At 31.7% G+C, this 26188-nt stretch overlaps 1 protein-coding gene across 1 annotated transcript in view; it reads left to right on the forward strand.

Annotated features, from left to right (window-relative positions):
- The first annotated feature begins 11889 nt into the window (after positions 1-11889).
- Positions 11890-26188, forward strand: part of Sos (Son of sevenless) — a 57063-nt gene continuing 42764 nt past the window's right edge. Inside the window, exon 1 of the mRNA XM_067285848.1 lies at positions 11890-12456. Within this exon, the coding sequence (XP_067141949.1) occupies positions 12352-12456 (105 nt within the window). The 5' untranslated portion in view covers positions 11890-12351. The remainder of the gene's footprint in view (positions 12457-26188) is intronic.

Genomic DNA, 26188 nt, shown 5'->3' on the forward strand with positions numbered 1-26188 from the left:
TATTCTTAAAGGGGCAGAGTTCGAATCGTCTCCGTATAGAACGGGTGCATACACATTCGAAATCATATCGATCCAGGAATATACTGGTCGTTTAAATCCCGTATACAAATTAACTATAGCGATCTGATCGATCTATCCGCGTATACAAACTCTACATAGGATTGACTGGATCGCCAAACTAATCCGAGCGTAGGGTAGGATTTGGATTGGATTTAAAAAAAAGATTAAAAGATGACGACCTACATGATTAAAGTTAAGCTGATTGACAGGAAGAAATATGCATAAATGTCGATGATGAAAAGTATTTAAAACTTAATAAATGGTAAGTAGACGTTGTTAAAATATCCGGTAAACTGAGATTAAAAAAATACATAAAATTTGCATTCCTAGTTTGCCGTTTTGCGAACAGTTTTATTCACACTAAATACGATTTAATCCTACTTTTATACTTTCCGCTAACTAACGCGATAGAAGCATCTGTATCGCGTGAAAATTGATCCGATCTCGCAGATCGATCCATCTGAAACGAAAAGTATGTGCATCCCTCCGCTCCGATTAGTTTGATCGCGATCCAGTGGATCCTAGATGGCGTTTAGAGATTGATCGGATTAGAGTGATCAGATCGTTACAATTCATTTGTATGCGGGATTTAAGCAATCGGAGTAATCTTGAATCAGTTTGATTCCAAATGTATACGCGTTCCTAGAAAGAAACTTCTAGAGCTACGATCAATCTAGAAGAATGCAGTCGATTGTGCTGTACAAGTAAACAATTTACAACCGAGCGTTCTTTTCTTATTATCATAGTAAGAAATGAAATAATTGATAAGAATGGAATTATTCGTTAATAAAATAATTTTAGAGTTGTTTAAGACGAATTTTTTTTAGTTCAAATTTTAATTCCTAATATCTCGGGATCCAACGCCCGCATCATCTCCGTAAGTACGCCACAGGTAAAAAGTTGAGATTGCAGAAATGAAAGCTTTAGAATTTAAAATAAACCAATAATAATCTAAAAATAGGCAGAGAAGACTAATAAATTAATCTCCGTGCGACGACGCTCGATGCGAATAAAACACCGAAAACTACGTACTCGGCCCGTTGGTGACGCACGAACCATCGACTCCCTACCGGTATTATAAAGGGGGAAGACACTGTTCCTCGGAAAGAAACCCTTTTTGTTCCAAAATACACGCGACAAGTAAGCGATTCGTATCAATAGAATTGTGTGTAAAATTCAAAAGATCGATGGACGCACATTCGTCGATTACAGGGAAGTTTTCAGCGATTGAACAGAAAATTTTTGTATATTTTTGATTAGTTATGAAAATCCAACCCAAATAATATATTATGTAAAGTACATAATGGCAGGAATGAGAATTTCAGTTCGGAAATCAACGTATTGGGGTACACGTTACGCTTCTCTTCAGTATGGGCGTCGCTACTACGATCGGATATCGGGGTTTGCCATTTCGATATTCAATGGCCAGACATTCTCGGATAATAACGAAGAACTGCGGCACTACGCTCCTACAGCAAAACATTTTAACGCCAAATCAACAATTACGAAATCTACAGCTATGGATTTTCGGAGGAAAGCAAACGCGCATTAGCCCGCTTACAATTTGGCATATTTAGTAAACTCATTGTGACTTTTAATACACGAATTAAATTTTTTTAGATTGTTTTTCGAGATGTAGGCTGTGTCAATAGGCTTTCCAGGTTGCTTCGCTACTTATACTTAAGAATCAATTTTGATATTACAGAATTTTCAAAATTCATAAAAATTTCAAAAAAAAAAAAAAACGCAAATTACATCGTATTAATTATTTAAATTGTTACTTTGTTCGAGACATTTGGAGGATTCCTGTGTGGTAAAACATCACGTGTCATCACAACTCGTCAATCTTGCATATTAATAATATCGCCTCATTTAATTTAAAATGAAGTAAAATTATCACCCTATAAATTTTTAGTCATTGTTACGTATTAAATTAAAATCACTATTATTATATTTAATAATAATAATTATTCGAAAACTGTTGGAATTAGATATTGTTTCGCTTGTTTTTCTACAAATCGAAATATTTAATTTCTCTATATAAATGATGTTCTGGGATGCAGTTCTACGTAACGATGTTCTGTATAATTTGAAATAACTTTATCTGTAATTGTCCATATTTTTGATTCAAAGAAAATTTTATTTTAATTAATTAAATAACTCGATGTCACGCGCATATAATTATACTCGCGAATATATACTTTTTACTACATTATGTATACGTTTATTTATTATTATAATGAAAAACTCTTGTAATAAACTCAAAGAGGTTTTAATTTTCACACTTATTGTTCTTTGGGCTTCTTTCGAAAATAATTTATAACTTTCAAAAATGTTCGCGGCACGGGTTGAAAATCACTGCCGTACACCGATAAAACCACGAACACTTAAATATCATCGAAATCGACGAAAATAATAAAATAAATCTAAATACTGGCGTAATCATCGGTCAGATCTGGCAACCATTACTTCGGAATTAAGAAGAGTCCATTTATGTTGTTCTCCCCGAGGACTATATACTACGAGGATACAGATTCCGTATATTTGTTAGCGTGACCTCGGATCTATGTGACGTCATTGCAAGCCCTCTACTTCGACACGACAGAAGCTTTCAAATAACAAAATACGATAAAACACTAAATCATTTCTTAATTACTAAATTACTATTAACTGTAAACTACTATACAATTTTCGGATTTAATAAGTGTACAGTACGTAAATAAATTTACAAGTCTTTCGTCTAATACGTATTTAATAAATTGATGAGCTATATTTTTTATTACGTGATTATCTTACTTAACTTTTTAAATTTATTTCGACAATCGCCATTTTCGGAAGGCATTCTTTTCAATATTTTACATTTTTCTTGTTTAAGATTTCTATAATTAATTCTTATTATAGTTCTTAATTTGCAAAAATATTTTATTAAAGAAAACGGTAAAACGCTTTCTTGTTTTGCTATTTCCGCCGACAATTTCTGTACAACTCCGGGGCCTTTTTTATGCGATTCGCCGCGATATATTTCGAAATATTTATTCCATTCTATAATTTTTGCTAGCCATTCATCAGTAGATTTAATAAACTGTCCACGAGATAAACGCTGCACCCACGATGAAATGCGATAGTTGCGATAATTTTTAATTTTGCTAGTGGAAGTTTTTCTTTATAGGCAAGATATCCCGCTATATACTCGAAAGCGTGGCGAGAAGTTTCTTCGGAGATTGTGTTAAAGTCTGGATTGCGTGTAGAGTTTCCCGAAGATATATTTGAAGAAAAAATAGTTTTACGTTCAGTATATTGGTCTGTATTTTCACTCGATGCTTCTACGTGCGCTTTCTCTAAAACTTTGGGTATAATATATTCCTCTTGCGCTCGATCTGTAGTATTTACTTTTGACTCTAAAATACCAGGATTCTTACCTAAAATAATCAATCTAATCCTATATATAGCATTCGATGGGCTTGGATGTTCATTAGGACCCCGGCTTCTAATTTGAAAAAAAAAAAGTTTTCTAGACAATCTTGATTTAACTCGCGAGTGCAGATGTATTTTATATCAAAAGTCGATTTCGTATCTCGAAAAAGATCAATTAGCGATTTCATTGAGATTATCATTCCTTTCTGGAAAATTTGGAGGGCATTTTTTCCACTAGCTCTCATTGTCGAGATCATTTTTATCGTTTTATTTAAATGTTCTTCTTGTAATTCCAAGTTTACACCATATCCATTTTTGCTCGGAACAGAACCTTTTGGTGCATAGCTATTAAAAATGTCGAACCACATATTTACATCTCTAATAAAATTACCCGATCTCTCTGCCAATTAAACTAATTTATGCAATTTTAGTTAAATTAATGTCCGATAAAACTGACTGCTCGTACAAGTTTGTTTTAAACATGCCACTCAAAAAGTCCCAAAATGGCGGCTCCAGTACGCGTGTCCTGACCTTATATAGACCTTGGTCATGGTCGCCGCATTTCAATTCGCCTCAGCTGTAGTAACCGGTTTAGCACACTGTTATTCTATCTCGTTGGTTCTTTCCCCCCTTCCCCCTTCTTCATTACCCACCGCACCGCTTGATGTTCCGTTGAACAGCCATACGTTATGTGAAGGTAACAAAACTGTAGGGTGGCTAGGGCCAACTAAGAGGAGTACATTTTTTGGTTGGATTTTTTCATTTCACAGTTTAGTATTTTTCGTAATATTACTACAATATTAGCAGGCTTTCTCTATAATTTACACGGGTACCCATAACCCATTATAATTTTACAAAAAAGAACCGAAGAGGCCAAATAGCCCGAAATGCATTTCTTCACTTTGTACAGAAATAATAGCGAGGTTGAGGCCGAAGCTTTAAACGCGAAAACGGGTGGCTTTTCCTATTATGCCGCTTTTCCGTAATCCTAGAAGTTTGACAATGGCGTTTGGAAAGTCGGTGGAATCGTGCTCGACATTCCAAAGGCCATTGTCAAACTTCTAGGATTACGGAAAAGCGGCGCCGAACGTCCGACGTACACGTTTTCGCGTTTAAAACTTCGGCCTCAACCTCGTTAATGTGTGGAAATAATAAACTCTATTCTCTAAGCCTGTATGATAAGTTCGACACAACAACTTTGTGCAGTTTTCCTAATTTTTAATTTATTTTCAGTTTGAAAAAGATGTTTTCCACTAACAACGGACACGGGAAGAATTAAAAGAATTCTCAATAATATAAAAACATTTGAAAAATTTCCAATGAAATTATTTTTGTCAATATAATTTAAAACTCTTCGTGGTGGCATTTCCTATTTTTAAAATAATTCTAGCAATTTACGTTTGATTAAATAAATATAATGGTTTTATATCAGGATCGGGCCATCTATATTTTAGAAGATTCTTATTAATTTCATCCTCATTATTTTAAATTACTGAAATTCGAAGAATGAAAAACTTTCGAATCATCTTGTAGTTAAAAATATTGCATTCAATTTTATATAAGTTTATCATAAAATATCTATTTATTGAAATCAAAACACAATAAAATATTTCTCAAATTTAAATATCGAAGTCGAAAATTCCTGCCGAATTGAAACTCGGAGTTTCGGATCATTCTCGTCGAAGAAAATTTTCATCGAAATCGTGCAAAAGTCGATTTTAAAATCGTTTTTGAACAATTTTCACTAAATAATTCGGTTAAAAATAAATTGAGATTATGGGCAAAAATAGAAAAAGAAAGCACTCTTCGGACTGCTATGGAAACGAGAGCAAAAGGAGACGGAACAAAGGAAGACAGAAGGCGAAAAAGGAAAAGAAAATGAAAATAAATCTACGAAGGAAGCGAAAACAGACAAAAGCGATAAGAAAAGGGAAAAACCGAATGACACAAAGAATAAGAACAAAAAAAAAGTCGAAAATGTTAAGGAAGTAAAATTTTGCATGGTAGTCAAACGTAGAGATTTGAAAGAAAAATCGACGCAGATCAAAGGGTAAAAGTATTTCAAGGAAACGCTCTGGTCGTTGTGTGTGTAAAACATTTAAAAGAAAATGAAATAAGAAGAGAGAAAAAAAGAAGAAAGATCGGCCCAAACGAAATTTATGCTAGAAATTTATCTTCCGTTTTAAATACTCACTAATTTTCTATAAATTAGTAGCCAAAAGGCTCTTTTCGGAGCCAGTTTACAATGTGAAGAGGAGCCAAATCGTAACAAGTTCTAATCAATAGTAGTGTTACTAGTAATAATAGTAATCAATTTTAATGTATACCAGGTAGCCCGATAGTTCAATCAGTGTTAACTCGCTCCTATTTAAAATTTAGAAAAAATTATTTTTAAAGCAGGCAAATTTATAAAACAAAATATAAGGAAATTACTAAAAGAATTAAAATAAATTTAAATTTTATTCTTTTTTGCCAAACAACGCTAAAACAATTTCAATAGTTTTATCGAAAAAGAAGAAGAAGAAAAAAGCTGCAATTAATTAAACTAGCAACCAGTTGCTCAACTTTCCCGGCAACATCAAGGTCTATAAATAAATATAAGATCAGAACAGCAATGTTCACTATGGAGCCGCCATTTTAGATCCACAGTTCCGAGGTCTGTAGACTGTTTGCGGTAAAGTTTTAATTTTCTGACAAGTCGTATAACAACATCGTATAAGTTATTAAACAGAATAACAGGAACATGGTTTTTTCATTTAGAATTTACTCTTGACACATAAAGGCTTTAACTAAATAGGTTACAAAATAAAAAGCTATGCCAATGGTTCGTATAATAAAGTACGAGGATAAATTATTTAGTTTCGAAATGCAAAATTGGAGAAGAAATTTGGAGATATTTGTTAAAATAAGGATATATTTAGTTTTTTTACATTCGCACAGCGCTTTTACATTACACAAACTGCAAACAGGAACTCAGATTAAACATTTTTATAAATTCAAATTAGATGAAGAGAAAAGAAAGCTATTCTCACAAACTTCACATGTTATGTGAACCTTCAAAGATATTTGCAAGAGATAATAACTTCTTCATTTAGGAACTTTCTCGTGCAATATAAACTAAATTTATTTATTTTTATAGATAATTAAATAAGTATATTTATAAAAATTCATAATATATAAAACAGTAGACAAAAAATAGAAATATCTACTTCAACTTTATTATTTTATAATAAAATGATTATTAAGCAACAATCATTCATTAGAATACGCAATTTGTACTCAATTATTATGAAATATAATTTAAATGACTGGATGTTTTAATTTCAATTACTATATTTTAAATTTTAAAATGTGTTTTCAGTCCACAAACAACATAACATTTGTTCTGTTTAATAAATCTTTATTACAGTGGCGTAGTGTGGGTGTCAGCCGCCCGGGGCGGAGGATTTTTCGCCGCCCCCTTATTTAGGTATTTTTACAAGATATTATTATTTATTGTGAGCGTAGTGGGGGCGGCAAAATTTCCTAACGCTACGCCACTGCTTTATTGTAATGTTCCTGTTATTCTGTTTAATAACTTATACGATGTTGTTATACAACTTGTCAGAAAATTAAAACTTTACCGCAAACAGTCTATAGACTAGTACTGATTCGAGAACCACGTTTTAATGTAATTTAATTAAAACCACTTTAATGATGCATACTGCAAACATTTTAGAATATGTGTTAAATATTAAAACAGTTTATGTACTGGCTTTTTGATTTCATCTAACGACAAAATATTTAAAAGAAAAATCTATTAGTAACCCGATACTGTATTTTTCAATTTCCTTAAAACTGTTACTTCAGAAAACGCAACACGTTTACACTAAAAGACAGTATATGCAACAAATAGCATTATTTGTATGAAAATATGAAGTTATAAAAACAATAATAATTATAAAATATAACTAAATTTCAGTTGAATTATTCTTATTGAATATATTAAATAAGGTGACCAACCGTCCTCCTTTTGTAAGTTCTGTCCTCTCTCGAAAAGTGTCCTCCTTTTTGATATTTGAAGACTCATCTGTAAATCTCCATATTCGATTGATGCCGAGCCGATCCGTTGCATGTAATGTGATGCGATGTGTTTGTATTTGACCCGACGTTTCAAGGCTCGGTACGGTGCAGCAAAACGCGATTATGAAACGCATGTGCTCTGCACGGGAGACCTTGAGAGAGTGCGCTGCATGCGAGTAGCTTTGTTTACTTCTTACCGAAACACAACACGGCAGTAGAGATTATTATAGTGTATTATTGTTGCAATGAATAAAATGTTTCTTTTATTACAATATTTTTTCTTTCGATTTATGTCTGTCCTCCTTTTCATTGTAAAAAAGTTGGTCACCTTATATTAAACCAATTATATTGTTGCTGTTACTGCTAAAAGAAAACATCAACTAGAAGAGGAAAATCATTTTCTGTAGTCTTCTAAGCAAGTAATCATTTATTATATGCAATATTACAAATCTCACACGGCAGAAATATTTACAATAATTAATAAATATTAATAATAATTTAATTAATATAAATAAGATATTTTTGAAAAATTAATGATTAGTGAATATTTATTATTATAATATTATGTGGTTCTTGTGATAAATATAATAAATATATATATATATATATATTTAAATCTGAAAAAGCAACGTTTAATGTCCTAAAAGTATTTGTTTAACCAAAGCTGCACATATTTGGAGGTACAGTAGAGCGTCGTTTATCCGAAAGCTTTTCAGTCGGACTGCGTCGTGCCGAATCGAACGTTTTTGATACTAGATTAACTTTTAAAGTACAATTTTTTTGTTTTTATATTCTTCAATATATTTATTTTGTTTGTACAAAATAAAGAAATAATTTTTAACGATACGATAGCCTCGATTATTATTATAAAAATTTTCGTTAGGCTTAAAATCGACGAAAATTAAACACGAAGTGACACGCACGGAGAAAAATTTCAACATCGGACAGGTTAATATATTTTTTCGTACATAATTGGTTATCCGAACAACCCCAGTCTCCAATTGATTCGGATAAACGACGCTCTACTGTAATTCTCTTTCTCTCGGTGTTTTTCTTCTTAATTGCAGACGGGGTAGAGGATTTGGAACATCAAAAAGGGTCGGAATTGAATTCCATTTCAAGTTTTCTTCCATCCGCTCTTTTAAGTTCAAATCGTGACTCCTCAAATGTATCTAAAAATGTAGTTACATTACATTACAAAAGTTATTTTAAACACTTGTAAATTTATATTTTCAACATTATTTTACCCACTAACCTCACACAGCCTGGAATTTTCAGTTGGTTTCCATTATCACTTCTGCAATATTGATGCTATTTAGCTCTCCTGAATTTGCAGCGGGGGAAAAGAAACAATCTTACACCTTTGGCTGTCGAATCTTTTTAATCGGTGCTGAACACCAAACCATTTAAAACATATATAACAAGAAATCCAAGTAATTGAGATCGAAAGAAAAATCAGCTTCGCTCTAGAAACACTATACACAATCTCAAAAGGATCCAACATGGCGACTGCCGCGATGCATCACGGTATCGTGTCTAGGTCTTATGTTCATAGACCTTGGCAACAAAAATTTCGGTGGCACTATTTTTTATCATATTCTGTTAAAAATATTTTTATATTTTTAACTATTATAAAACGGCAAAAAGTTTAATTTCGAGAGTAGGGACGAGTTAAAACAAAAAAAAAGTTGTATATGCTAATAACCAGTAAAATCGTCATTAATTCTTTCCCTACTGGATATACACGAACCCCGTTATCTCGCCACCTCCTCGACCGTTAACAGTCGCATCCGGATGCTAAAAGTGTACCATGAAAACCCAGATAACATTTTATTTGAAGTCAGTAAGTAACCTCAAGTTTAAATAAAATGTATGTATAGAGGGGGTGCACGTGACGTCATATGACTCCACTCACATATACAGGCGCCATATTGGTTGCTGATTTCACGTTACCCTGCTTGATCACTTTATTACGTCAACGTGGAAGAAAGGAATTTTACTGGCTTTGCAGCCGATTTAAAAGGTAATGATTTGATAAAATATAAAGAGAAAACTTTTTTTATTGAATTGGATCCATAAGAAATGAAACAAACGGATATTTCATCCAACGATTTAACCACGTGGCCAACTATAGAACATGGAGACAAGTAAATTATTTGGTTTTAATAACCTGTCACACTGGATCAGATGAAGGCATACAAATCACTCGATGCTCATAATTAGTTGAAGCGGATTTGTTCATCGTGATATTTTATTCGTAATGATCTAATTTTGCTTGTAGGAAAGGTGCGTATCTTCATGCGAGACTTTCCATTACTCATAACATAACTGCGTTAATATAAAGATGAATGTAATTTTTATATTTAGTCACATTTTAAGTTAAATTGTATTTATAATTACCATTAAATTTATTTTTGTCACTATGGTTTTGTGTTGCGCAAGTCTCTAACAACCTGTTATTAAGATTAAATGAATTAGCCTAATAAATGTGGCTATAATAAATTGGAGGGCTTATCACATCAGGGACTGACTGGAACAAAATAGACTAAATTTTTATAAAAATTAGCCTTTAATTAACCACAATCAAATTTTTAGTAGAATGCATTTCGGGCATAAAAACTCATCAGCCTACATACACCCATACAGTATAAACACAAATATCTATCAAGACCATCATAACATAAATAGCAATTTCAGACTAATACATTTTGGAATTGGCTAATCAGGAGTTTTTATGTAAAGGAGTTTCCAAATAATTTACTTGTCTCCATGTTCTATAGTTGGCCACGTGGTTAAATCGTTGGACGAAAAATACGTTTGTTTCATTTCTTATGGATCCAATTCAATAAAAGAAGTTTTCTCTTTATATTTTATCAAATCATTACCTTTTAAATCGGCTGCAAAGCCAGTAAAATTCCTTTCTTCCACGTTGATGTAATAAAGTGATCAAGCGGGGTAACGTGAAATCAGCAACCAATATGGCGGACGATTGTTTTGTTGGGCGGAGCGATGACGTTATATCACGTGACTGCACCCCCTCTATTGTGGATGAGGGGTTAGAAGTTGACCCCAAACTGATATATTTTTTTTTTATAACTTTGGATTTTTAAAATAACTCAACTTCTAGAACTCAGAACAATATTAATTGTTGAAAATAATTATTATAAAATTAAATTAATTGCACTCAGTGCATGTTCTAACAATACAGTATTCCTCTTTCGATGTATGTCTAAGGAAAATGTATTTCACGCATTTTGTACAAGATTTCATATATTTTCTGTCTTCTGATCTTGAACATAGAAAGTATCTCCCTTTTTTAGGAATACTTTTAGTAGCATTCCCCTTTGCTCTTCCTTTTGGTTCCGTTTGAACTGTCCCTCTTGAATTGCTCCCACTCGATTTCATTCAAAGCCAAATACTTTTAATGCTGATACTGAACTGCTATGTAAACCTTGGGAATGTTCAAGTCTGTAATTCATGATGATCTGGCGTAATGATTTGCCTAGGCTTTTCAAAAAACTTTTCGACCCGATTTACGTTTTGGATATTTCTTGGCCCAAGTTTCGTTTGCCTGGCAATAAAGCACAGATGAAATATAAACGACTAGACCGACCAAATTAAAAAAGCACAGCTATTGGCCATCTTCTTGTCCCATGCCGACAGCTATATGTTCTTATACATTTGTCAAGTGTATCAACACCTGCTTTGGTTGAATTATAATAATGAATAATCTCCTTCTAACTTAATAAATATACTTTTAAATACACTAAATATATTTTATAGTTACTATTATAGTCAGGATTACAATTCCTCAAATCAGAATATAATAATATTTACACGGGAGCAACAATCCATCGCGCAGCATAAAATATATATATATTTTATAGAAAACACTATAATTACTGAATTTTTGTCAAATATACTCCAAAATATTCACAAACCGTAAAAAATAAAAGTAAAAAAAATTTAAATTCCAAATTTAATATTTGTTCATAATATAAATAAAAATATGAGCTGTAATATCAAGATGACCCCCCTCATCTGCATGCGACTGTTAACCACCAAAATGTAATATCATCGATCCCCCTAATATACGAATCTCCCGGAAAAATTTCAGAAATTTTCTACAAGAGCACGGGAGTTATTAAACTTCAAATAGATATTACCCCCCGAATTTTTTGCATTTCTCGATCTTTCAAGGTGTCTTAAGCATAAAAATGTTAAAATCTTGGGGGAGATCATTTTTTGACGCATGGTCATACCTTCCCTCTGTTATATATTGGTAAACACAACGAAGGGAAAGTAAAAAAATCCAAGTAACCATCGACATCCAACGAACGACTCGTACGCCACCTGACGTCGAGTTTCGTAAAAAAACTGGTCACTGCGCATGCTTACTGTGGGTGTTGTTTGAAGAGTCGACTTTAGCTTTCAATTATAGAGTTTGAGAAAGTTGGCGATCCTTAATGGAAGACAGAATATTAATAATTATATTATATTCGTATCGATAACGTAGGATTATCCTACGGCATTTGGCTTAGGTAAGAGATGTCAAAAGTAAAAAAAATCAACGTCAAGATTTAAGCCTAATATTAGTCCTACGGATTAAAGCAGAAGATAAAAAAAACTGGGTTTTGATCTAATACACAGATCGATAAAGAATAAATGTGGCCCGACCATGATACGAATAAGTGCAAAGATGTCCATAAATATCAGACTTAATCCTCTTAATTGCAAATCAAGTGTATAATATAGGGCCCTATATATATTATATATAGATATATATAGTTCTGTCTTTGATTTTTGTTTTTGGAAATGTTTGGTACGTCAAGTCGAGATACCGATCATCAGTTTTATGACTTCGAAAATGAAGAAAATGCAGCTAAATGGAAAGGTTTACTTGTATCAGCTTTGCAAAAGGTAAGGATTTTATAACAAAAATTACATACTCACTTGAGTTTTTCACAAAATAACACACACATAATAATCTTTTGTTTGAAAATGTTCTTGAAGTTGTCTTTTTATTAAATCCTTGTTAAATGCTCTTCGAGCTGGAGATTTAAGAGTCGAATAAAAACTTTGGCTTCGGATACCGGCCGGACCCGGGGCTCGTTCCGGGCTTGGAAATACGGCCGGTTCCTTTGGCCGTTTGTTTATTCGAACGAGTAAAATAAATAAACGACTAAAGGGACCGGCAGTATAAAAAGCAATCTTAAAGATTTTGATTTTTATCGGGGGAACCGACGTTAGTTTTATAGAGGTGGGGGCCTGCCGTAATGGTTCCCGAGTTTTCTCCGGACGGAGGACGAATCCCAGCTCGCTTCCCTCTTGTCGGTCCAATACGTCTTTAAGCTTTGGAATTAACATTGCGAAATAAACTGTTTAAACTGCTGGTGTTAGAGCTTTTCTGAAGTTTTTTTTCTTTTAAATAGTTTAGGAACCGTATTTGAAATGCTTTCTGAACTACCTCCTGTAATTTATCGGTATGTGATTTGTGATTGAGCTTTTCGACGGTGATTCTATTTCCATTAATAAAAATTATCAAAAAATTCTGATGATTTGTTTCAATTATATTACTAAAGAAATTAGTTATGTATAGAAATTTATTTTATTTGCGGTAGGCACTTTTGCTTCTTGATTTACTGTCGGATGTTTTAAACGTTTGAATAAGTTGCCGTATGTCGGTTCTTTGGTTGTCAAAAATGTTAAACTGTAAATAAAATAAATTACTTTTTGTCTTAAAATTTATATTTTTGAATTCTATAATTTGAATTTTAAATAAAATATATTACAATATAGTACAAATGTTTTGGTAGTTGTCATGCTTTCTAGTCAAAATAAGATAATTTGACAATTTTCAATGTTGTAAAATATTTGAGATATTATTGACATTTTAAAAATTAGTAAAAAAAACACATAAAATACTGATTTTCTTCTATATTCTTTTATTTTTTTCTTCTGAGATTCGGGTTATCTCTTATACATCAGCTGCATATATAAAATTTTTAGAATATTATTTAATTATATAACTGTTTTTAACATTTAGATCATCTGAAGAATATTTTTCCTAGTTATGTAAGCATAAGTTATGTAAAAAGTATAATAAGAATTTTGAATAACTTTTACACAAGTAGTTTTTATTGTCTATTAACAAAAACTGATTGAATATAGTTTTACTTCATTACCTTAGTCATGTTGAAATTCTTTAATATTCCTGTGTATTAGAAAGACATCAACAAATGTTATTGATAACTATAACCAGATTAAATTTTATTTTATAATTTCTAAGCTTTTTTTAAATTCAAATGAAACAAAACTTAATTTTTTCTATACATTACAGAATTTATATTGTCAAATAATTTACTAAATTATCCATCAGTCTATTTAGAACTAATAAATAATTAAATACAAATCAATTTTGCTAGAGATTTAATTATTCTGCCATTTTATGGTAATTTTAATAACTGGAAAAAATATAGTGGGTGATTCAAAAAGGACTTTACAACTTTGAAAGCATATAGAATTTTAATCAGAACTGGTTGAGGCATTTACAGCAAAACACGAAGTTTTATCACGAACAGTTATTTTAATTTGATGTGAGTGCTATTAGTGATACAGCATAAATCCCACCTAAATTTTGTTTTTTTGCCAAACTTGAAACAGCATATTCTGTCATTTTTGAACTGTAATGATGATTCACATTTTCAGCTATGAGATTGGCAGGCAAAGATGAAATAAATACTAGATGTTTAATGAATTCCAGAAGAAAAAATCGAGAGGTGTCAAATCTGGGAAACGAGGTTGTCGTGCTATTGGCTCTATTCGATCAATTGATTGACCTGAAAAATGTTTATTGAGGAAATCCCAGACAACTATATAATAGTCTTTCTGAAATTACACACATCTTTATGCCATTATTTAATTGTGGAATGAAAGAATTTTTCCAACATATCCATAGATGGAAAACCAAGGGATCATCCATTTTATCTTCGCTAAGAACTTAAAACATATTTACTTTTGGACTGTTGCAAACATTCAGTTGTTTGTGGATTTTTAAAGCCTTAAATTCTGCAGCTGCGACTGTTCATTTTACCATTGAAATGAAATGTTGACCCATCACTGAAGATAATATTGTCCAAGAATGACTTGTCTTCCTGAAATTGATGCAGTGTTTCTGCACTACAGCTCTATGTGAGACAAACTTTGTTTTTTGCTATAAATTAATGCAGTAACTGATTATTTAAGTCTTCCAATTAAAAATTCTAAAATTGTTTTGAATTAATCTATAGTATATTATCATTTATTGTTGCTATAAATATTTAAATGAATTGTTTCAGTTTCAGCGAGGTTATAGTTTGAATATAAATAAGAATATTATATAGTTTGATTTGTTAAAACATCTGGAAAATAACTTATCTCAAACAACTAGCCTTCAGTACTGGAGTAAATGAAAGATTAATTGTTTAAAAATGTTATATTTGATCATTTGTGCAAATGAAGTTTAATGACATTAAAATAATATATATATATTATTGACTCATACTTTAAAATACATGCAAATTTTTCAATATATTATTATAATGTAATGATGATCAAGTCAATAAAAGTTTTTTTATTTGACTAAATGACTTTGCATTTAGTGCTGTGTTTACAGATATGGACATTAGAGAACTGATGAAACATTTTAGTACAGTACTTATATTTCAATAAACAAATTACTAATCACATTTGTTGGTGATTATGAATACTTTATTCAAATTAGTAGCATATTTTCTTTATCTCAACTTTGGAATCTTTTATATTCTGGTCTGTTTGAGTGAAATTACTTTTTAATACTGAATAATAATTAATTTTAAATTATTTAAGAACATATTTAAGTAATATCAAAGTGTTAACTTTTATATCATTCTCTAAATTTTGTATATAATTTTCCATTAAATTTTATTCTAATGAATTACATTTTATGAGTAAATAAATAATTTTTTTAAACATATTTTAAGTTATTTACAATTATGTCTATGTTTATATATTACCAACAATTTTAGAAAGTTATACATTTAACATAAAACATCAGATATTTTAATTTTCTTTCTGTTATTCTGTTATAATAAAATCAATGGCAATTACTTGAATGTGATAAAAAGAAAGATTAACAAAAATATTATTTCATAAATAAAAAAATAATTGAAGTTAAGACCATTTACAAAAAATACAATATTTTCAAGTCTTTTCTTTATCCATTAACACAACCGTAGAAGTAACAGTTACAGTGGCTTGAAGAAAAACTTCATTAAAAAGACAAATAATAATAGATAAAAATTCACAAAGTTAAAAACGATATCAAATGTCAGCCTTTTATTGGAGGATCTGACGTTTTACAAAAGATACATTTTCTCACCCACTATCAAGTCCTTATAACTGGTTCTAGCCCTCTAGTGGTAGTTATCTATGCAAATGAAGTAAAAAACTCAAAACTACCACTAGAGGGCTAGAACCAGTTATAAGGACTTGATAGTGGGTGAGAAAATGTATTTTTTGCAAAATGTCAGATTCTCCAATAAAAGGCTGACATTTGATATTGCTTTTAACTTTGTGAATTTTTATCTATTATTATTTGTCTTTGGCTTGAAGAAAAACTTCATTAAAATGTAACTGTTACTTCTGTGTTTGTGTTAATGGATAAAGAAAAGACTTGAAAATATTGTATATATATGTAAATGGTCTTAACTTCAATATAGAAGATATCCTGAGTCATCATGAAAAAAATGTTTGTTTATAGAGTAATTATTTTGAAAACAAAATTTTTTCTCATTATTTTAAAATTTATTTTAAGTAATTGAATTATTCCTGTTAGTTATATAGCATTCTTTAAAGTATAAATGAATTTTTTTATATAATTGATTTAATAATATAGTTAATTAAACTATTCACTTGATATAATATCATACAGTCCAAAAAAATTAATGTTTTATTATTCAAATAAAAAATTGTTTACTCACTGTAACATTTACAGATTATGATCTTTCTCCATGACAGTTTGTTAAAATGAGAGTTAAATCAATATCTAATAGTCAAACTTTGATTTAACATTTGTTTACCTCTTAAATCAGCACTAAATTGAAGTATCTCATGCAGTAAAAAAATATAATAATGAGATTGCTGCACAAATTTGAGTTTGAGAGTTTAAAAGTTATTTGATTTGGCAACAATGTTTTGTGACCCTACCCATAGGCAATACATAATACAGCAGACTCCTGTACAGTGCAGGGATGATCCACATTATACAAAATCACATTATGTGAGCATGCATTATCAGATGATTTTATGCAAGTTTAAACTTGTTGTGTTATATGAATTTACATTATACGGAAGTGTGTTAAACAAGCATTCACTATATATGCTTCGTGTGAGCTGCTACTACTTTTTTTACACTCGGACCGTAGCTAGTCGGTCTAGTGTTGGCTGGAAGAGAAAAAATGCAAAAATTACATACGTCATCTTATTTTGTCAAGGAAAACATTTAATAATCACAAATGTTTTCAGCTTGTTCTATGTGATTTACGTTATTGCTGAGGATGTTTTTGGAAAAAATACAAGTCACTATTTTTTCAGCTTGCCTCTAGCCTCTAATAATTTATTCTTGGCTGTGGGATTGTGATGCACCATTCATCAGACTATTTGTAATTGTTAACAAAACACAGTAGATTATAGTTAAATTATAATCAAAGCATTAAATTTCAGTTTCAAATTAAAAAAACAAATAAAACTAACTTTAAAATAATAATTGTAAAGAAATAAATAAATTATTTAAAATATTACATTTGTATAAAGTAGTTAAATCATTTATTTAATAGAGATTAGTAATAGTCCATACATTTAAATTTTTGATCTCATTAGAACACAATGATAAGTTTTCCAGTGTTTTATTTTCTTTATGACAAAATATGAAGTAAATTATTCAAAATATAAGAAATAATAACTGATAAGTAGAATCACATGTATGAGCATATTTTGTACTATGAACATGATACAGTACTTGAAATTTTGTGACATTGATTTTAATTTGTTGTAGAAAATCAATATTTACTTAAAGAAGTAATTTTGTTTATTTCATTGTGTAAATTCAGTCTTGCTCAATCTACACTTATATAAAATAGACAAGTTGAACAAACTATTCATTTTATATGTAAGAGTCCAAGAAAAAGTTTTGAAATATTCAAACTGAATAATGATAAATATATATGATATGATAATTTAAAAATTGATAAAGAAATAGTCATTATTTTCTTATCAGTTTTCAGGTTATTTTATCTTATAATTATTATTTCAATCTTTCATTTGATAAACAGAAGCAAAAATATGTGATTATAATCTCAAAATGATTACTTTACAAAATGAAAAATACATTTGCATTGTCATGTAGACTGTTATTGAGTTTAATAATAATAATTTGTATTATATCATGAATAATTTGTTACCAATAAAATATATTTGTTACTAATTAATTTACTTTGTAAATTTTTTTTGAAATATTATTTCTCACAATATGAAACAAAGATTAAACCAATTTAATAGCATTTCCTCCATATAAAATACATATCTTATAATCTACACTATTTTTACATAATCAAATTTTGATTTTTCTGATTGGAAGATACCTGTTTAAACAAATTTTAAAATCAATAAAGAAAAATTTTTAAAAATAGAATTATATAAAATTCCATCTTGTAATAAGATATTAGCAATTTAGTAATGCATTTTTTATGAATGTAGCAAAAATAACTTTATTAACTTGAATATTTTAAATTCAGAAACATTTTTGTCAAAATTGTCAGACTTTTTTGAATTATTTACATGTAGTGACAATGTGATAGCATGTTGTGCTGCTAAAACCTTGTAAGCACCAAAAATAAAATTTCACAGGAGGCATAAAAGCTGTATAATGTTAACAATTGTGCACGAAATGTAGTTTTTGGAGAGAGAATAAAGAAATTGGGGTTTCACAGCACCTCTAGAAAGCAGAATAAAATAATGTTGATGAGCAGTAAAATAGAGTGTCATTTATAAGTTTTCACCTACAGCATATCTTCTCACTATGGTACAGTATATGAGCATTCACAGAAAATTTTCTAAGGGAGCAAAGCTTGAAGACACCAATAAATTTTTATTTAATTTTTTTTTTTGGGTGTTTTCCACAAATATATTAGAGAATACAGTATTGTAACAATACAAAAACACATAAAGTAAGTAAATGTACAATACAAAGGAAACAAATTTTTTACTTAATTCCAGGGGCAAGTGCTTCATTTGTCTTTTCTGCAGACACCCATGTTATAATTTATAAGAAGGTTGTCATAGTATGAGTGATATTTGTATGGCTGTATTATCGTAAATCTTGTAAATGCTTTGAACTGATATTTTCAAGGACACAAGAGTTGACACATCTTTCCTGATCCTTCTTAGAAGTTCAGCCCAATTATCATGAACATACAATATATAGTATATATTCCCTTTGGGAGTATATTTGAATGCATCTGTGACAGCAGGGTCATCTGTGGGAATCAATGTGTTGGCCTCAACAAAAGACAAAACTTCAGTTTGATGTAATGTCCAAAAAGTTGATGGTCAAGATAATGAACCTGGTGTGGTTGGCCTGGTCTTGCTTCTTTACAAACAGAGCTAAAGTCAGAAGGCAGATTAATTTCTCTGTTTTCTAGTTTTTCTCAGTTGCACTATGGAATGTGCCCTTTATTCAAGAAATATTGGATAACAGTAACATTCTTTTCTAAACACAATTTTAACAAAGCATTACTGAAACCACATTTTGGTTTTGATATGTGTGCTTCTATCACTATAAAGGACAGACATCTTTTGCTTTACAATGAAATCAATCCTGGCACGTAGTCAAACCACTCATTTTTATTCCATACTTAACAAGACGTGGTTACTATGTCATGTAATGTAAAATTATAAACACAGTTTCATTGTACAGTATAAGTTGGCATTTTTGACTTGAAGATCCATTAATAAACTTTGATTCCCTAATGGCTGCTTTTTTACCCCAATATTGCTGCTCTCTCATTTCATCTTTTTTCTGCTGATGCTTTTTGTAAACTTCTTCCGACAAATTCCCTACTTTGTGAGATAGACATGTATTATAGTCATCTTTTCTTGGCTGAAATAGACCAGATTTTAAAGATGTTTAACAACATTTTTCTGCAAACGCACATTTCGTTTCTGACATTTGGTAACAAGTCTTGTATAGTTCAGACTTCTATGCTATGACTGATTCTAAATGCAGTTTTGACTTTAATGCACAACAATAGTGCGAGGGCAGTTTTGGCAGTTTTTTCAGAGATTAATTTAAAATTATTTTCTAGCTTTCTTTGCTGCAGCCATATGGCTTTGAGTTTTTGTACATGTTCTCAATAATGCATATCTTGCTGGCCTTTTAATACCCAATCCCTAAAGCCCTGGTCACACTATGCAATTTCCAACCACGCAGGCGACCGTAACTGCAACAAGTGCGAGTCGCGCGCATCTTCTCGTGGTCACACATTGTTCGTTGACGTTGCAACTCGGAACACATGACCCTATAATAAACCAATAAAATTACAGTAGCTTGTTTTTGTCTACTTTCGTGAGTTAACCGACATTTTACCTTCTACTTCAGAGTATTTACGGAATTTTAGCTACTTTTCTTATTAAAATAGCAAGCAGTTCCTTTTCTGGAATGAATAAAAGAAAAAAGGCGATAATTTTGTTAGAGCTGGCGAGAATATACGAAGAGAAAAATAAGAAAAAACGTTCTTGTTGGGTTAAAACTTGGCGAAATGAAAATCAACGGGCTAAACAATTGTGCTTTCACCAGCTGATGAACGAATTAAGGCTTTTGGATGCCGTAGGTTATAGGGGATATATCCGTATGAATACCAATACTTATATATAATTTAGGCAAAACGTTTCGTAGTTTGGCATATCAATTTAGAGTGGCCCATAATTCGATATCAGTTATTATTCCAGAAGTTTTGGATGCTATTTATCAATCTTATAAAAGTGAATATTTGAGGGTAAGTGTTGTTTAGAGGAAAGCTTGAATGATTTAATTGATTTATAATTGATATATTTTTTTTCTTTTATATCAGCATTTATTTTATTCAATTGTATATTATTAAAAGTAATCAAACTTTTTAAAATAAATCTAACAATAACTTTTATAAATTCAGATTTGATTTATATCAAATATAGCATTTAAATGTACTGAAACTGAGTTAATACAAATGTTATAATCAAGATATGTTGACAAATATACAACACAAAGTATGACGTGGCACAAAGACGTTTTCTGATTGGATGCGCGTTTGCAACCGTCGCCAGTAGAACAAACTTTTTGTTTCTAGTTGTGGTTGCAGTTGCGCCGGTTTTTGAGGGGGATTACCAGTTAATGGGAACAGCCGTCGCGGTTGCAGTTGCCGCGCGGCTGGAAATCGCATAGTGTGACCAGGGCTTAACACACCACTCCTTCAGACCAAATGTTACTAGAAACATCTTTTTATAAACAGGCTTAATCTCATTGTTTACTTTTAATGTGTAATGAAATGTCCAGCCTACATGAGGGACTGGCCCCATTTTTATGTGGTCTTTTTTGTGACATCACTTGTACCAGATTACTGATATAGACATTACTTTGACTCTAGTTCATATTGTACCAAAAATAGGTGAATAAGTTATGTCTTTCATCTTTTGGAATATCAACACAGACATGTACTCTAACAAAATAACCAATGATTGCCTGAAAGATTGGGCTAGAATTTGGCTAATTAAATGATTAATATAAAGTAATTTGTCACTAGAGGGAGCAGTTAGGTGCCATCTCTTAACTAAATGAATAATTATAATTTAATAAATTATTAAATAATTTAGTATCTTCTGGAATAAAAGAAACGGACCCGGAACAGGGCTTGAACCCATAACCTTTGCTTGTCGTGCAGTGCACTTACCTATTGCACCACCTGGACCTTGAACAAGTCTTTGCTTCCAGAGTCATATTAATTTAGATATAACCTTACTTGGTTAAACATGGCACTGGCTGCAGATGACTCCTATGCCCATGGCCTAAGAACATGTGTGCTTGCCTGTTGTGCCACCCGCAACCTCTGCTTGCCTGGGTGGTGCAACAGGCAAGCGGAGGTTGCCTGTTGCGCCACACATGATTAAATACTTGTAATTTAGTAATTGTAACAGCTGAAGAGAGGTAGCTTGTCTGGCTGAAATGCATACCATAGTTACAAATAAATATTTAATGTTCATCATTCTCTCAGTAGGTTCTCAATAGTGTGTGATAAGTGATTGGAAAGATATTATGGAACCGTAATACCTGTTAAATCAGGAGTGCCCAAATTGCTAGAATTGTTGTTAGAGATGTTCTACCATTTTCTATGCTATTTTATTATGTGATTTTAAGATTACATCTAAAGATTTGAAACAAGCATGATTTGATATTATTGTTTCCACGATAATGATAGGATTAATGTTAAAGCATTTGAATATATATCTTGTAATAACAGTTTATTCTAACAACGTCAAAGAAATTAAGTTTTCAGCAAACTAATTTCTAATTACAGAAATAAATATTTTCATAGATATTAACAACAATGAATAAATAAAAGTTTATATTCAAAATATCATTTATTTCTTTTTTCTAATTATTTATGTTTGTTTACTTTGCATTCACACTGAACAAATGAATTATCATTTGTGTTCATTTGGACTTTGACACCATCTATCTGTTCAAGTTAATGAATGTTAGTTATGATGTTTTTAATTCTTGTTTGCTTGCTCTTTATTGATCTTATAATTTAAAGAATTACGTTATTTGCTAATGTCAAATTCTAATTGTTAACAATCAGCTTTTCAAATTATTAATTAAATACAAATTATATTACTAAAAAAATCAAATATGATAACTTTTATCTAGAGGTAATCTTTTACCATTTTTGTAATATAACTTTTATTTTGTTAATAACATTTATCTGGACCAAAAGGATAAACCACCTTTTGTACTTCCAGCAAACTAAATTAATTTTCTGGAATTTCAAAAGGGGATTTTCTCCCCTTTTTGTTTGCTTTTATTTCAGGATTGTTTGGGTTTATTATAAACATATTTCTGAATTTAAACTTTTAATCATATATGAAAGTTAAAAACATCATGAATGAAAACTTCATTAAAACAGTTGTATTAAATTTAGGCATTTATTTCAATAGCAAAGGACTTTACAGTATTGGAGTTATACATCGTGTTCTTGTACTACTGTTTTAATAAGTTAGATAATGTACAAAGGGGACAAAAATAGGGACAAAGTAATATTAAATCATGAAACTACATAACAGTAAAATTTCTGAATAAATTGTAAAATTGGAATTCTTCGGTAAATACAACCACCAAAGCCGAATTATCGGGCTAGAGTCGGCTATAATAAATAAATAATTAATAAGACAATTTGGCACTAGAGCTTGGCGTTAGGTGCCATCTCTTACTAAATTTAATAATTATAATTAAATTAAATTAAATAATTTTAATAATTTGGAATTGTCTTATTAATTATTTATTTATTATAGCCGACTCTAGCCTGATAATTCGGCTTTGGTGGTTGTATAGCTTTGTAACGGGTTAGTTGTTATTTATTTATCTTCAGTAAATTTATAACTTCTAAAATTAAGATCACAATGTAAAATGTTTGGGCAAATTGTTAAATTTAAGAAAAGTAAACTGTTGTAGAGAGCTATAGAAAATATAATTAAAAAAGCCTGCATATGCACATGCAACAACTGAGAAATTTGAATATTTAATATTTCTAACTTTACAGCAAAGAAAGAAAAGTGACAGCTAAAGATCAGTGATTTTGAATCAGCTATTTTTTTTTTACAAAGCAAGCTGCAAAAACAACATGAGCTAATGGAATAGCTCTGAAGCAAGAAATAGCTCTGTCTGTGAGGCATTTGATGATAAAATTATAAGATGAGGATAAGTCCCTTTGTTAAACACACAACATTTCAGTGTGCAAAAAGTCATCCAAAACTTTCTTAACATGGAAGGTTTTAATACAACAATTTAAAATTGCAGTTTTATATATGAAACACACTCAAACCATAAATTTTGACAAAAACTTTAAGTACTATAATGTTTTCAGTCATATTTAAATGACTTTCCTCCTTTAAAACACAAAAAGTTTGCACTTTTTAATAAGAGCCCCTACACCTTAGCCCAAGAGAACGCTTGGCTTGTAGCCATACAGGAAAGACTAATGAACACCTTAAGGAAGCACTACCAACGGAAACTCCGGCGGATCATAAGGATGCAGACACTCCAGAAGCTGCAACAACCCTCATTTTCATACCTCGTTTGGGACGACTTAAAGTTACCGACTTATGCAGTCAAAGTCTTGAGTTTAAGACCTAAGTTTGCACCCCCTCTGACACAGAAGACTTAAACCCTATCCCTGAATTGGAATCTCTACTGGTGGGATTACCTGATATTGATAAAGAATACTACAGACGGAAGGCCACTCACATGCTTAAAAAATCAACTCAGCCACAAGATATGAAACACTTGAGATCTAGTTTGAAGTGCACAAGAAGGTGGATGCACCACAACAAAATCATGTTGGTCAGAGCTGACAAGACCACATCTGTCGTCCTCATGAAACGTGATACATACAATTGACTATTAGAGAAGCATATAAACTGCACCCAATGTACCATCGCAAGCAACAATGCCATTGACAGGCGAGAGTTAAACGCTTCGCCAGTACAAAGCTTGCCAAACGCCTTGAGTTAAAGAATATCATGATCGAATCTCTAGATACTCCTAGGATGTTCGCCTTTGCGAAAATCCATAAACTTGGACAACAGCTACGACCAGTTATAAATAAAGCCAGGGCACCAACCATTAAACTGGAGAAGCTCACACACAGGCTACTTTCGCCCCACTTGGAATGATACACATACGCTCTGACCAACCCAGTAGACCTAGTATCCCTACCCAAGGAAATATCAGTGCTTTCTGCCTTCATAACGTCACTGTACCCATCTGTTAGACTCCCACCAGCATTTTGCACCATCAGAAATGTACTTTTCAACCTCGTTAACGATAGCACTATGCACCAACAGATACTAGAATTGGCGCATCTGCTATGTTATAATTCCTTGTTCCAATTCAACAACATTACATATGTCCAAGGAAGAGGAGTCCCGATGGGCAGCCCTACTGCAGGAGACCCGTGTGAGATTGTGTGGTCAGGCAGTTAGAATCTAGGATCGTCCCTCAGCATTTACCCAACATCATACTATATAAAAGGTACATCGACGATCTTCTCATCCTATGGAGGGTAAAGCCAAACATATCAGCATTTGTTGATTCATTCAACAATAACCCTTATAGCTTGACCCTAGAGATAGATCAGGCTCATGCTTCCGAGGCCCATTTCCTTGACATTAACATCAAGTTCGAACAAACATCAATCCACATGGAAGTATACTGTAAACCGGGGTCGGAACATCTTTATATACTGGCAGGGTCGTGTGACCCTTCCCATTATAAAATGGCAGCCTTTAATGCCTTAATTAAGAGGGCCTACACACACTCGTCTTCTCAGATAACTCTCCAAGCTGAGCTGAGGTGAATTGAGCATAAATCCAAAGAACATGGTTATCCTGCCATCACACGTAAATTGATCTGCAGATGGCACCGTTACCAAGAACTTGGCCCAGCCCAGGCACCCAACGAAGTTCCACCCAGTATCATCCCAGTTACATACAATCTGTACCTTAAATTGCTATACTCTGCGATAGCTAAGAAAAAGAATATTCACATCGCTTATAGAAGATGTGCTACAATATTTGACGTTTTACAGAATGGAAAAGACATCCCCGACAAAGAACGACTCCCGGGTGTGTACACCATCTCACTCATGTACCATAGATGGGACAGAAGCCTGGTCTATGTAGGATCCACCAAGCACTCCCTAGAAGTGAGAATGAAAGAGCACACAGCAGATATTCTACATGTGAGGACCACCTCTGCTTTAGCCATCTATGCTCAGACCTGGGCGTAGAACTAATGTTCAATCAAGCAAAGGTGATCCACACTATGCAACACATACACCATCTTAGATGGCTAGAGGCTATTTACATCTGCATGGTTACACTCAAAGGTGGTAATTACATTAACCATAAGGATGAAATCACTGTCAACAGCCTAGCAGGTGCTTGTAGACAAGAACTTACAATAATCTACAGCGGTTAAAGGGGCGCATGCCCGAATGATGTTATCGATATCCACATGATCAAGTTCTGACTGGTGTTCCAGTTGAATTTAATTTGAATTTGCATTCATTCAGGAGTTATTAGTTACCCGAAGAAGAACCCAAGAGTTCAAAAATGTCCATAACGGTCTGTTTATTAGAAGATGCACATCATTAACAGGCTCAGTGGTATGTTTGTTTACTTTACTCCGGTGTAGTATCACTGTTGTTTAATTAGTAAAAGGATTCTAAAATAAACAATTGATTCCAATTGAATTATCCTGATGAGGATAATTGTAAGCTATCAAAAGTACTTGCAGTTTTGAATAAAAAGTTGTTTTTAATGTCAT

This window comes from Centruroides vittatus, unplaced genomic scaffold, assembly GCF_030686945.1.
Source record: "Centruroides vittatus isolate TY-2023 unplaced genomic scaffold, ASM3068694v2 scaffold_3046, whole genome shotgun sequence".
In the NCBI taxonomy this organism is placed as follows: Eukaryota; Metazoa; Arthropoda; class Arachnida; order Scorpiones; family Buthidae; genus Centruroides; species Centruroides vittatus.